The 13,413-nt window shown below is 53.1% G+C and overlaps 1 protein-coding gene across 2 annotated transcripts in view; it reads left to right on the top strand.

The window, feature by feature from the left end:
• Nucleotides 1-1,042: 1,042 nt before the first annotated feature.
• The window catches only part of MEIS1 (Meis homeobox 1), a 93,687-nt gene continuing 81,316 nt past the window's right edge, over nt 1,043-13,413 (top strand). For both annotated transcript variants that reach the window (XM_015856539.2, XM_015856540.2), the window contains exons 1-6: nt 1,043-1,321; nt 2,260-2,486; nt 3,898-4,039; nt 4,450-4,500; nt 5,161-5,211; nt 6,555-6,701. In XM_015856539.2, coding sequence (XP_015712025.1) covers nt 1,310-1,321; nt 2,260-2,486; nt 3,898-4,039; nt 4,450-4,500; nt 5,161-5,211; nt 6,555-6,701 — 630 coding nt within the window. In that variant the 5' untranslated portion in view covers nt 1,043-1,309. The remainder of the gene's footprint in view (nt 1,322-2,259; nt 2,487-3,897; nt 4,040-4,449; nt 4,501-5,160; nt 5,212-6,554; nt 6,702-13,413) is intronic.

Below are 13,413 nucleotides of genomic sequence, written 5' to 3'. Positions count from 1 at the left end.
GCGGCGGCGCGGCCGGGGGCCGGGTGAGCTCACTCGGCGGCGGCCGCGGGACAAAGGGGCCGGCGGCGAGGGTGGGCCGGCCGTGGGGGGCGCGGCCACGGCGAGCAACCGACGATCGTTCGGCGCGCCCCCCTGCGCCGGTCGCGGAGTTGCCGCCGCCCAGCGCATTGTGTAAGACGCGACCTGTTATGGCCACCACTACTTCCGGGTTCCCGCAGTCTGCTCCAGCCCGGCGCTGCGCGGCGGAGGCGGCGGTGGAGAACGCCCGGCAGCGCGCGGAACGCGGTGGCGGCGGCGGCGGAGGCGGCGGCGGCGTGTCCCCCCCCCCCGCCCGCCCGCCCCCCGGTCCGCGCCCGCCTCCGCCTCCAGCCTCGCCCGGCGGCCGCGCAGGGGCAGAGCGCGCCGGCGGCGGCGGGGGATGCGGAGCGCGGCGAGGAGGAGCGAGCAGAGAGCAGAGAGCCCCCGCCGGCAGCGCCGTCATAATAACCATAATAAAGGGAGCCGGCGCGCTTTAATTTTTAATTCTCCTCCTCGTCTCCCTCCTCCTCCTCCTTCCCCGATTTTTTGATTTTTTTAATTTTTTTTTCCACAAAAAAAAAAATAATATTATTTTTCCCTCTCTTTTTCCCCCCCTTTTTTTATTTTTTTATTTTTTTGCCGAGATCCCTCCCGAGCTCAAAGCCCACATTGGCGGTGTCCTGCGCGGTGGGAGCGCACGCAGCGGATCGCCATCAGTCATTCAGCACCTTGACACCGCCCGTGATTGACAGCCGGAGTGGCAAAAAGCCATGGGAGCCGGGAGCGGGGCGTGAGGGGCACCGCGCGCCTCGGGAACGGATATTTGCGTTCGCCCCGCCGCTGTCTTGGAAACGAGAGGGGGAGAGAAGGGAGAGAGGGAGAGAAGGCGGGCAGGGAGGAAGGAAGGAGAGAAAGAAAGAGAGGAAAAAAAGAAGGAAGGAGGCAGAGCTGATTTCTATTATTATTTTTTTGGGGGGTCATTTTTGAATTTTTTTTTTCATTATTATTATTATTATTATTATTCCTCTTTTTTTTTTCCTTTTTTTTTTTTTTTTATATTCTTCTTAATTTTTTTTTTTTTCCCCTCTTTTTAATGCTGAATTACCGCACCGCTCCGCTGAGTCCCGGCGAGCCGAAGACGTTCCCCGGCGGCTTTCCTGGTTGGCGACGTTGAGGGATTTTTTTGCGTTTTTGGGGAGAGGGGGGGGGGGGACCGCGCGTCTCTTTCCTTTCACGCTGGCCTCACGGAGGATCTATTAGAAGTTGAAGTAGGAAGGGAGCGAGCAGGCCGATGGCGCAAAGGGTACGTATCCAAACCTGCGGTTCGCTGCTTAAACGACACCCACACGCGGCTGCCAAAGGGCCGCGAAAAAAACTTTTTTGCTTTTTCTTCCCCCTCCTATCGGAGCGGGGCACGGCGCGGTGCTGGGGCCCGAGCCGTTCTTCTCTCCCCGGTTTGCGCCTCCGGCTCCGTGCGCTCATCCCGAGGGCGGCTCTCGGGCCCATCGCTTTGCGGCCGGGACCGGGCCAGGGCGCCAGTGCTGCCCTCCTCCTGCCCGGCTCCGTGCCCGGCTCCGCGTGTTTGGCTACGGGGAGCGCTCCGCCGCGCTGCGAGGATGCGCCGCTGCCCTTCGGGGCAGCTCCGAGCTGGTTGGAGGTGCAACTTTTTTTTGCTCCTTTCTTCCCCCCCCCCGTCCCCTCTCGGCTAATTTTTTTTTTTTTTTTTTTTTTTCCTTCCCTCCCTTTTAAAAAATTTCTTTTTCGGTGCGGCTCCAAAAGCGCGTCCCTTTATTAATTCGAATTCAAGCGAGCGGCGCTGCCATGTGCGCTGCTACTCGGGTTCGCTCCCCGTTCCCCTCCGCCGAGCCGTGTCCCACCCCGCACAGACCCCGCACGGCGCTACCCTCGCCCGGGACCCGCGCCCGCCGCCCTTAACAAAGAAATCCCTTCCCCGAGGCCGGGCGGGGAAAGCGAACTCCCTGGTTTTTCTCCGTCTTTTTTAACCTCCTTCCCCACTGCTGAGCTCCTCATCCCGCCGGTTCGGTACCCGGCCCTAAAAGTTTATCGGCGGGGCGGCTCGGGCCGAGTTACGTCGCGGGGGGTGCCGAGTTAAACCGCATTTTGCCGTCGCCCCCTCGCCCCCGGGTTCTCAGCCTTTTCCCCCCGGAGCTGGAGGAGGGGGCACCCGCGCCTCCTCCCCACCCCCCCCCAGCTGACCCCTGTCCGCTCTGTGCCCCGCAGTACGACGAGCTGCCCCACTACGGCGGCATGGAGGGGGTGGGCATCCCCACCACCATGTACGGGGACCCGCACGGCGGCCGCCCCATGCAGCCCGTGCACCACCTGAACCACGGGCCGCCGCTCCACTCGCACCAGTACCCGCACGCCGCCCACGCCAACGCCATGCCCCCCGCCATGGGCGCCTCGGTCAACGATGCTCTCAAGAGAGATAAAGATGCCATCTACGGGTAGGTGCCGGGCGCGGCTGCGCGCCCGCGCAACTTTGCGCGGCTCGGGGTGGTGGGGGGGAGGATGCCCCTTGCGCGACGCTGGGATCGGGGCCGCCGGGTCGCCCCCAACGCGTCTCCCCCTTCTTACTTTTCCCTCCGTTAAAACATAGTCGTCGTCCCCCAAGTTGGAAACAGCTCATGGACGAGGGAGAGGGAAATATTCCCAGGGCGCAACCTGCGCGGGTGCCTTTGCCCAACTTTCCGCCCCGCTCGCAGTGAAGGGGGGATAGCTCCGAGCTGCTCCGCTTTTCTCAACCTCTTAACGATTTGAGTTTGACGTTTTGGAGACCTGCCGGGCCGGGTCGGGTGGGAGAGTTGTGCGGTGCGATCTTCTGCCTGCAGCGCTTCAGTGGGGGAACTTTCAGAGCCTCTTAAAAATCGCTCTGCAAAGAGTTGCGCTCTGCGGCGGGTGAGAAATCACAGCTCTCGATCGCTTTCACAGCAATCCGGAGGGCTCTCGGAGCTCATTGCTGTGCCCTCCGGGGGGGGGTGTGTGGAGGGGGGAAAGAAAAGACAAAAGTAAACACCGAAAAGAAAGACAAAAAAAAAAAAATTAAATAAAATTAAATTAAAAAGAGAGAGAGAGAAAAAAAAAATAAAGTATGAAGCTCTGGGGGGAAAGAAAAAAAAGGGGGGGAGAAAATAGATATCTGTGCATCGAGGCGCGTGTGTGCCCGCACTCTCTCCTCTCTTGCAATAGGGAAGGGGCCGGGGGCCCCGCAGCCACTCCGGGTGCGCAGCTGGGGGGGCCGTGCGGGGCTGTGGGGCTCCCGGCCGTGTCACTGTCCTGATGGAGGGGTTCGGGTGCTGGAGGGGCTTTGCTGGTGGCGTCCCTTTATTTTTCCTATTCCCCCCCCCCCTCTTTTATCCTTACTTTCACTCCCAGAAAGTCCTCCACCTGGGGCTGGAAGGCGGGAGGAGGGGGGGAAAAGGGGTTGGGAATCAAAAGCATGAAAGAGTACGTCCTTAGATTACAATTTCGGGGTCGTTATTCTGCATTCACGCCCTCGTTTTTCTTTTGATTTCTCACTCTTTTATTTTGTTCCAAGTGAAGGCAAAGTTAATTCAAAATGGCTGCTGGAACCGCTGGGGTTTATTCTTAGCCCGGCCGAAGGGTGCCGGGAGATGCGCGGCCGCGGGCGGGCCGGGGGGGAGATGGGGGGCAGAGGGGAGAAGCGCTCGGAGCCGCTCCGCGGGGGCGCAGCCTCGGGACTGGGCGGTTGCGTCGGTGCGTTCGGTCCGTGCTGCTCTCATTTGTGTTCTTCTTCTTCTTCTTTATTATTATTTTTAATTTCTTTTTCTTTTCTTTCTCTCATCCCTCCTTCTGTGTGTGCGTGCGTGTGTGTGTGACCATTGTATTTTCTTGCAGACACCCCCTGTTCCCTCTTTTAGCACTGATTTTTGAGAAATGTGAATTAGCCACATGCACGCCCAGGGAACCCGGGGTAGCGGGAGGCGACGTTTGCTCTTCTGAGTCTTTCAATGAAGACATAGCAGTGTTCGCCAAACAGGTCAGCAAAACCGGGTTGAAACAGCACCCAAAATAATAATAATGATGATAATAATAATAATAAATTTCCGATGAGAAAAGCAAGTCTCGGCCGAGATAAAGATGCGCGTTTCCCCCCACCCCTCTTCTCATGTGGAGGGAGGTGAAAGCAAAGCGAAGCGGCCCCCCAAATAGGGGGCTGTGGGCGCTCCCTGCAGTGCCCGTGCTCGGGTCCCCGCTGGCCGGGCCGGGCCGCGGCGTCTCGGGGCTCGGTGGGAGCACGGAGGGTTGCACGGTGGGCCCAGCAGTGTAACGAAGCGAGAAGTAATAACGTCTGTTCGTGCTGCTGCCGCATCTCAAATCTCTCGTATATTTCTCTCCCTCCCTCCCTCCTCCCATCCCCATACTTCCCCTCTCCTTTCTTCTATTTAGATCCGAGCAGAGAAACCCCTCTTTTCCTCTAATCCCGAACTGGATAACTTGGTAAGAGTTAACACCACTTCTTCCTCTCCCCACCCCCACCTTCCCTTTTTTTTCTTGTCTTTTTTTTTTTTTTGGTGGGGGGGAACTTCTATGCCTTTCTCCTTGCGGGCTGTGACAAGCACCGAGCGGTGCCAAAGTGAAACCCTCTCACGTGGATCTGTAACCCTTCGCTTTTAGCACCGCTCTTACCGGGCCCATCCCGGCGCTGTGCCGCGGGGAAGGGGGGTGGGAGGGGGTCCCCTCTCCTTGCCCACAACCACCGCCGCACCGCCGCTGTGCTCCCGTCGCCCCGCTCTCTATTTCCCCCCTCACGGCTGCGGGACTGTTTGAATAGGATTCTTCCACCCCTTTCCCAAAGCGACCGCGTTTAGGGGGGGGGGGGACTTGTTTCTTTATTTCCCTTTTGCAAAAACCGATGTTTACGATGCGCATAATCCCGTCGCTCCGTTGCTTTTATTTTTCGGTGAGCTCCAGGTCGCTTCTCGTTAAGCAGAGCACAAAGCCGCCGCTATTAACTTTTAGTGGCATCACCATAAATCAAAACAAGTTTTTATTTACCACCAAAGCGAAGCAGGGCAGGGGCGGGGGGTAGGGAGGGGGGGGGAAGGGGGGGGTGACCCCACCCGGAGGGGGATAAACGCGCTGTTTGTGTCTTTCCAGATGATCCAAGCCATACAAGTATTAAGGTTTCATCTGTTGGAATTAGAGAAGGTAATTTTTTGTCTCTCTCCCTTTCTTCCCCCTTCGTTTCAACCCCGCAGAAGTTGAGGCTTCTGGTACATTTGCATAAATGTCTTTCTGGCTGGTAATTAGTGTCAAGACCAATCTCGGCGTCCATTTCTCTTCGCAGTTTAATTACAATTGCAGCCCCGCGCCCGGCTCCCCACGCCCGGGCCCTGCACTCATTGTGCTCTTTGTACACCCCTTCAGCCCCGGGTGCCGAACGGCACCGCTCCACTCTGCGCTCCGAGCCTCGGCGCTGAGCTTTGGGGAGGAGGGGGGGGAGGTTATTTAGAGGGGGTGGGGTGGGGGGCGGATGGGAAGGACGAGCGGGGTCGGTGGCAGTCAGTCGGGATGGGGTTTGTTTTATTTATTCGCTTGTTTGTTTGTCGCTTTATTTATTTCTATCTGAAGAACCATCTCCGCGGGTCAGGCCGAGGGCACGGGGCTGTCCCGTAACGTTTCGCAGAGACAAAGCAGAGCCGAGCTCCGGGGCCGGCTCTGGGTTTGGCAGCCGGCAACGACCGCGCAGCTCCGGGAGGAAAAAGCGCTGCGGCCCCGCAAAGCCGCTGCGTCCGCGGTGCGGTGCCACCCGAGCGGGGCGAGCGCTGCTTCCCCTTCACCGGCACTCAGTCCCCTTCCTCCTATAGAGAAACGTTCGGAGGAGTTTTTTAACTAGCCGAAAAGTCCGCAGCCCCTCAACCTCGGCCGCTTTCTCCGAGCGCCGGTGGCAGCTCGTTCTCACCCCGTGCGCTAAATGCGCTAATATCTGCCCCGTTAAGTGCGGGCAGTGCGGGCAGTGCAGGTACGGCTCGGATGCCTGCAGCCTATCTGAGCGCTGAGTATCGTTTTGTTTTCTTGGTGGTTTTGTTGCTGTGGTTTTAATCCCTTTTCCTCTCCCTTTGGAAAGGGTTTGCGATGAAATCACCGGCTGAAATTAAATAGTTTACCTTAAATGTCACCCATGCAGGTCACCTCTCTAATGGCCACAGCTCCGGGAGCAGATGAATTTAACACGGGTGTTGAATATGTTGTAGCCTGTGAATCATCTTGTCACTGTCAATTTTCTGGGATATCTCTATTTTGCGAGAAAAGAAAGTTATTCCTAATTCTGGATGCGTCGGGAGGTCTCGGGGGGATAATTGCAGTGTGTTTCCCCTATTTAGGACTTCGGATGTCACAGGGGTGAAAGGGGGAGACTGGTTGCACTTGTCAATTTTACTTATGCATTCCTGATTATATTTTCTTCCTCCCCCCCCTTCTCCCCTCCTTCCCCTCCTTTATCCTTTTCCTCTTCTCCCCCCCTCACCCCCCCACCCCCAACCTCAATGTAGGTACACGAATTATGTGACAATTTCTGCCATCGGTACATTAGTTGTTTGAAAGGAAAAATGCCTATCGATTTGGTCATAGACGATAGAGAGGGCGGATCAAAATCGGACAGCGAGGACATAACGCGGTCGGCAAACCTCACCGATCAGGTACGGTCCCGCAGCGCCTCGCGTTGAGATCTGTATGCAGAGCGGTCGCCGGGTCACTACGCCTCCTTTTATTATTTGCATATAATTAAGTCCCTTTTAGATAAATTTCCATCGAAATGAAAAATTTTTGAATAATGCGGCTATTATTGCTTCATTAAGGCTTGCTCCCGTATTCGACCTGGCGAGATGAGCTTGTAAAAGCGTCGCCTGCAAACTCGACCTGGTTCTTGTCGCTTTTAATTTCTCTCTTTATTTTATTTACCCTTGACAATAATAGAAGTGTTAGCCGTGAATCGCCGGTTTCTGGTGCTTTAGAAAAGGGACGGCTGGAACCGTACACAAAAATAATAATAAAATCCGAGATAGGTGGTCCGGGGAAGACAGAGAGGGTTTGAAATCTAGCAAATGCTGCCTATTTTCTTCCCGTCTCTACGGTTCATTAGTCTGTCTTGTCAGTTTTCCTTGGCCGAACGCTTTTAGACTTCAGTGAACATTGCTTTGTGCACGCCTGCCTGCTGCAAACGCGCCCATTTTATTTTACTTAATAGGGGGAAAAAAAAATCAAGGGGGGGAGGGGGGGGGAGAGAAAATAAAACGGGACCCGGGATTTGAATTATTCGAGTTTTCCAAAAATAAATAATAATAATAAAAGAGAGAGAGAGAGAAAAGAGAGCTCGGACCCCAGGCGAAGCCCCGAGGCGCTGAGCGGCTCTGGCCGTGTCAGGTCGGGGCTGCGCTGTGCTGCGCGAGCCCTGCGCTGCTGTGCCCGGGGGGGTGAAGGGGGCTGGGGGGGGAACCGGGAGAGCTGCAGGGAGCTTTTCCGCTTCTCCCACCCCGTGTCGCCGTGTGCCCCTCTCTGCTCTCCCCGTGCGGGAACGCCGGGCTCGGGAGGTCGAGAACGGAGGTGGCTGCGAGTTGGTTCTTTTTTTCGGGTCGGCTTTCTCTGCCCGCTCGAGCGGAGGACAGCGAGGGGGATGGGGAGGGCGGCCGCAGTCGCCTCTGGAAGCCCAAGTTATTTCTCCCGTATGATCCGCTCCGTAAATACGGTGTTAGGAGCAATCAGCTCCCGACTCTGGAGGTTTCCTTTTGTTAAAGCAAGGCGCAGCCGAGCAGACAGCGGTTCCCTTCAACCGCTTATACCATTACCGCCAGGAGTTGTGCGTTAGAGCCCGGCGGAAAGGTGCGTTGCATCGCGGCGGGGGCACTGGCCCCTGTGTTTCCCTCCGCAGCTCAGGCTGCGGGATGGGAGCCGGGGGGATGGAGGGCTTCTGCTTGCGGTGTTTGTGCCCCCGAAACGCTGCGAAGGGAAAAGCTGCGGGGGTCGGCGCTGGGGGGGGGGTTGGAGTGATGTTTCCTGGGGTCCCGCTGCCCCGTGGGGAGTGACAGGGGAGTTCTGAGGCCGGGAGCGGGATGGGGAGAGTCGGCCTCGCCGCCGTTGTATCCAAATTGTAATCCAACAAGTCTAACTAGAAAATGGGTTTCTAAAAGCTCTGGAGTGCTGGGTACATAAAGCTATTTGAGCAAATTACAAGAATCGCTTAGGGGCACGAATGAAATCAACACTTTAATTGCCTCCAAAATGAAGATTTATACCCCGTTTTCCCAACGAATCATTATTTTATTAAAGCGGAAGGTAAAGAAACGAAGCTGCAATTTTGGGGGTCGTCGGGGGTGAGGGGGTCCCCGTCCCACGGACCCCCCTAAACCTCACCGAGGAGTGCGGGTGTCGCGCGGGGCCGGCCGCTCTCTCGGAGCTCTCCGCGCAAGAAGCGCGCAGCCCCGCGGAAGGGAAAAGGCGCAAGGTTGCGCGTCCGAGCGCAGAGCCGCGGGCTTTGCCCGGGGACGCGGAGCTGCCGGGGCCGGGGCCGGCAGGATCTGGGCCCTAATGGGCAGCTAATGGGGTGTTGAGTGCTCGTCGCCGCTGCGGCTAATTAGGATGTCCCCGCGCGGTGCGTTTATTGCGGGAGGTGCGCGGTGCGCGCGGGCTGCGCGCCTTTGTGCTTTCGAGAGTCATAAAAGAGTAAGTATGTAAAAGCTTTTATGATGGGTTTAATTACATTTTCGTATATTGTGGTAGTAAAGGTTACAGTTAACAGGGTTGTTTTTGTTGTTGTTGTTGTTGTTTTTTGGGGTTTTTTTTTTTGTTTTTTTAATTTATTGGTTTCCCCTTATTTATTCTTCCCTCCTAGGCCCCTCCGTGCCAGCGCCTTTAAGTCCCCCCCGCTTGATGGAAGTCAGTGACACTAATGCCAGATTTTGCGCAGGAAAGCCCCATAACGCTGGCCATTGTTCGGTGATTTAACTGGCGTGCTGGCCAGAGGTCACTCCAATAGCATCCTTCTCCTGCAGGCGCGACCCCGCTGCCTGCCAGGGTGGGACCCGCCGGGCTGCTGCTTCCAGAAGGAAAGGGAGGGAGCTGGGGTTTCATTTGGGATCTCCGAGCTGGGGAGCGTGGCTCTAAACTCCTCGCTGAACCCTCGCGCCCATTGCTGGAGTTTCAAAATAAACCCTTATTTATTTTTTTTTCCTAATCATTATCTTTTCAAACATTGGCATGTTTAAATTTTCGAATGTTTGTCGTAGCCCGGAAAGATTTAAAACACAGCTGTTGTGTGATGCAGATGGGAAAAGTCCATCCTGTGCAAAACACCACCCGCTCAGGAGGAATTCCGTTTCTTAGGGACTCCAGATCCGCTCCTAGCAGCCGGGTGGTGGAAACTCCTCACCTTGGCTCCTAGGTGCTCAAATTCAAGCTGTAAAATCGGGCTTTTTGCAGATACGCTTCCCTGGAGTATATCTGGATAAAGCCTCCCTTAAGGAAAGCAGGGAACAGAGTGGCCACTGCACTCAAAGTACGTTAGCAACATAAGATGGCTTTTTTAAGGGGTGAAACAGGCTTTGCCGAGGTGAAATAAACTTGTTGAGCAATGTTACGTGGCCGAATTATAATTGAATCACACACAAGCCAATGATATTTGCAGAAAAGTGTGAAGTACAAATGGCAAACGGTCGGATTCCGATAGGGACGCAAGGGGAAATGATCAAAAAAATGAACGTGAAATAAGACTTCCTGTAAGAAGGTCCATAATTCAACATTATTTGACTCCACTGTCAGGGAAATTGTTGAAGGATAGTAAACCGATACTGGAGTCGCAGTCATTTTTGTTACAGTCTTAAATGTTTGCAACTGTGGTGTTTTAGATGGCCCTTCTCAGGTGATAGTATATCATATATATATGTATATCGTAAAGCAAACACTTGTATTTATATGGCAGTAGGTGTTTGTCATGCATGCAGTTGGAGGGGTTCCGCAAACAAAATGTGGATAGATGGCGGTGTTTGTGAGGGGTGGAAATGTTGCTTAAAATGTGATGTTCTGTACAAAGAGAGCATCGTAAAGCGGGATGTGCTGTGTGCTGTGCATGGAGGTGGATGGGCTGATGAGGGCATCCACTCATTCCGAAAACAGTAACTTCCATGAACATTCAGACCTATTGGTTCTAGCTTGCTACAGCCAGTGCTAAATAATGCCTCTGACAGAGGGGAATAAAAATAAAGGAGGTGAAGAGGTGCTGCTTTACTCCAAGAGTTCTTTGCAGGTATTTTCAGACCCATGTATAGCATCAAGGGGTGGGAAAAGTTGCACATGTTACTGCCTTTGCTGTGTGCTCTCTCATGTTGGAGGAGCGGGCAGATGAAGCACTAAGGGTGCAAAGTAGAGTTCAGTTCTGCATAATGAAAGCATTACAGTGATGTGCGAGTTGGAGGAGAGACAGTAAAACAGCATTTGAAAGCCTCCAAATGGAGAGCTGTGCCCCTGACTTTATGCCACCTTGAGCTAATGAGTCCTTTTTATGCCTTTTTGGGGGTTGCTGCTTTTTCCCCCTCAGTATTTAAGATCTGAGCAGGCTGCGTAAAGGAGAAGATAGGGCATGTTCATTTCTATTCGGGGCCTGTTTCCATCAGGAGTGCTGCAGCTGCCATGGCGTTAGCAAAATTGGGTTTCTTAAAGCAAGTAAATACGCTGCTAAAGAGATACGGGTTTGAATGTATTTTCTTTCCTCTGTTATTCCGTTTGAATTCAAGAATCTCTGTCGATTTTTACTTTTAGTTTTAGTCACTTGTGAGCCCGAATGTATCCATCCTCACTGCTGGGTATAATACTAGCAGACTTCCATGCTCAGGCCCAACTCCTGTATAAAGTTTTCCAAACTGAAGTTTGCAAAGCAGAATTTCAATTCTCTTTTTCTTTTTTTTTCTTTTTTTTTTCTTTCTTTTTTTCCTTTTCTTTAATATCTATTTTCAAATCAGCCAGGAAACCCTGGAACTTGTCATAAACATCTGCCAACCTTCCCTGAAGCATTGCCGTAAGCGGGAGCTCACGGTGTCGTCGCGATTCGGAACACGGTTATTCTGCAGGTTGTTCTTTTGGGGCAGCTTGGAAGTGAGTTGAGCAAAACAAGCTTCACTTTAGGTTTAGTCTTGGTGGGTGCGAGTTTGGTTCTTCACTCACTGCCTGTGTGCAGGTAACAGTGAAAGCAATGGGCCTCGCACACGGGTTGCCGGAGCCTGGAGTGGGTGATGTTAGCACTGAAAAAATCAGATTATAACGCACTCAATCAAAATGAGTAAGCGTAGGTTGCACTGATAAATACTGCTTTTAAAAAGCAGCTTAAAACACAGCGAAAATCCGGCACAGCTTCTTTAAATTAGAGAGTCTCTTCTTTGTTTTGCATTGCTGCGTTTGGGGTTTTTTTTGGTCACATGAGCTCGCAGTGAGGAGCTATCTTGTATAATCTAAACAAATTTCGGAAAATAAAGACAAGGATTGTTCCGAACCAGTCATTAAAACTGTGGAACGTTTCTGGAGTAGTTTCCCAGCCGGGGTTTGTGTGCAAGGAGAGCCGGGTGTGCTGCCGTACCATCGCGTGTCTTTGGCGCGTTCCCTCGCTCCCCGGATGCTCGGTTGCTTGTAACAGGCTTTGACTCACCCGGCAAATTTGTAGATGACTGTTTAGGTTGGTTGTTGTTTTCTTTTCATTTTTTTTCCCCCTGCCGTTACAGCAGTGTTTTGGAGAGGGTGACTCCAGCCTCTAATAGAGCACACATTTTGTGTTTGGTGTTATTTGGATGTGTTTCTGTCCCTGATTAATGACCCAGTATCTCTCGCGCCGCTGATATTTTGTGACACGGCTTCAAGACAACTTGCCAGCCTTCAGCTCCCTTCTTAGCTTGGTTGCTTTTTGTTTACCACCTGGAAGCAAGGGGAAAATAAATAAGATCCAGTCTAGCTTGAGGTTGTAGGTGAGAGCAGGAGCCCTGCAGGCTGATGGCTGCAGGAGGGCCTTGTTCTGGTGTGGTTCAGGGCCTGCTTGGGTGACAAGCCTGGTCTCTGTTAGCATGAAAGAACTCCAGCTACCCCAGGGAAGTATCTCTCCCCAGCAGGCAGTTGCATGTTGGCTGTCGTGGCATTGAGGGAAACACAGTGGCCAGCAGGGCTGCTCGAAGGCTCCTGCCTGGTCGGGCAACTCGATGGGTCCCGGGGCACATTCGAACAAGGACACTCAGGAGAGGTAAGACAAATTGCCTGGGTGTAAAAATAAAGTGCATTAGTTAAAGTGCATTGTGCTATTGTGTGGATGCTCTCATTCAGAAGTAAAGTGGCCGTAGTTCACTTTAGCCTAATCCCCTTTGGAGTAGGCCACTTTTCTTTTCAATGAGAGCAGCCACATCCACTTTTGGTTCGCTCGCCTTTCCCCAGCGGCCTCGTGCCTGGTGCTCCTTCAGGTTGAGAGCAATGTTGTACCGCTGCCTGTATAACAGAGGGCTGTTGCTGGATCCTCCAACCCCGAGCCCAGGGCTGCAGTTTGGGTGCCGCTGCCTGCATGGATGTGGTGTCAGGCTCCCCATGGCACCAGCCCTCCTCCCGGACCAGGCATGCGGCTGTTGCATGCCGAGCTCTACCCATATGTAGCATTTGTTCCATGTCCACCAAGAAGCAAGTGCTTATAGGCAGCAAGGAAATTGCAATTAATGCTTTTCAGCCAGTATTTCAAACCATACAACGAAGGACTGAAAATTAATTTGTTGGAAAGGTAATTCACCTGGGCTAGGAATAAAAAGTAGCGAGATGGTTTTGGGAGCTGTTTTGTACTCAAGCTTGAAGGTCGCTGAGCTTGAGTTCTTGATAGAAGTATTTTCTGGTGTCTTCTTAGTAACACATTTCTTTACTTATTACTGGCTAAGCTGCACGTGCAGATGCTGTGCTGTGTCGTACTCTTGCCATTGCCCATTCCATTCACAATAAAATTTACAAGGCTCCTTGCGTTGGTGAGCAGTGTGCTACTGGAGCCTTTCCTAGAAACACCGAGTTATGTTTCACCAAAGTATTGTCTTTCCTCTTCAGTCGGGGCTGAGGTGAGATGTTTTCTCAAGGACTCTCCCGGCATCTATATGATATTCCCAATTGTGCGGATGATCTCCAAAACAGCATTACTTCCTCCCCCGTCCTCTCACCATTGCACGGAATTACAATTCCCTTTTTAGTGTCGATGGGCTTTGCATTGAGACAGCTAATTTTGTTTGTAGTTTGTCTTTCTCTTTATTTTTTTTCCTTATTTTCTTTCTTTTCCTTTCTTCCCCCCTCCTCCCCCTTTCTTTCTTTCTTTCTTTCTTTCTTTCTTTCTTTCTTTCTTTCTTTCTTTCTTTCTTT

Source organism: Coturnix japonica, chromosome 3 (assembly GCF_001577835.2).
Source record: "Coturnix japonica isolate 7356 chromosome 3, Coturnix japonica 2.1, whole genome shotgun sequence".
NCBI lineage: Eukaryota > Metazoa > Chordata > Aves > Galliformes > Phasianidae > Coturnix > Coturnix japonica.
Note: the sequence above shows the minus strand (reverse complement) of the source record. Positions and strands in the feature narration are given on the sequence as shown.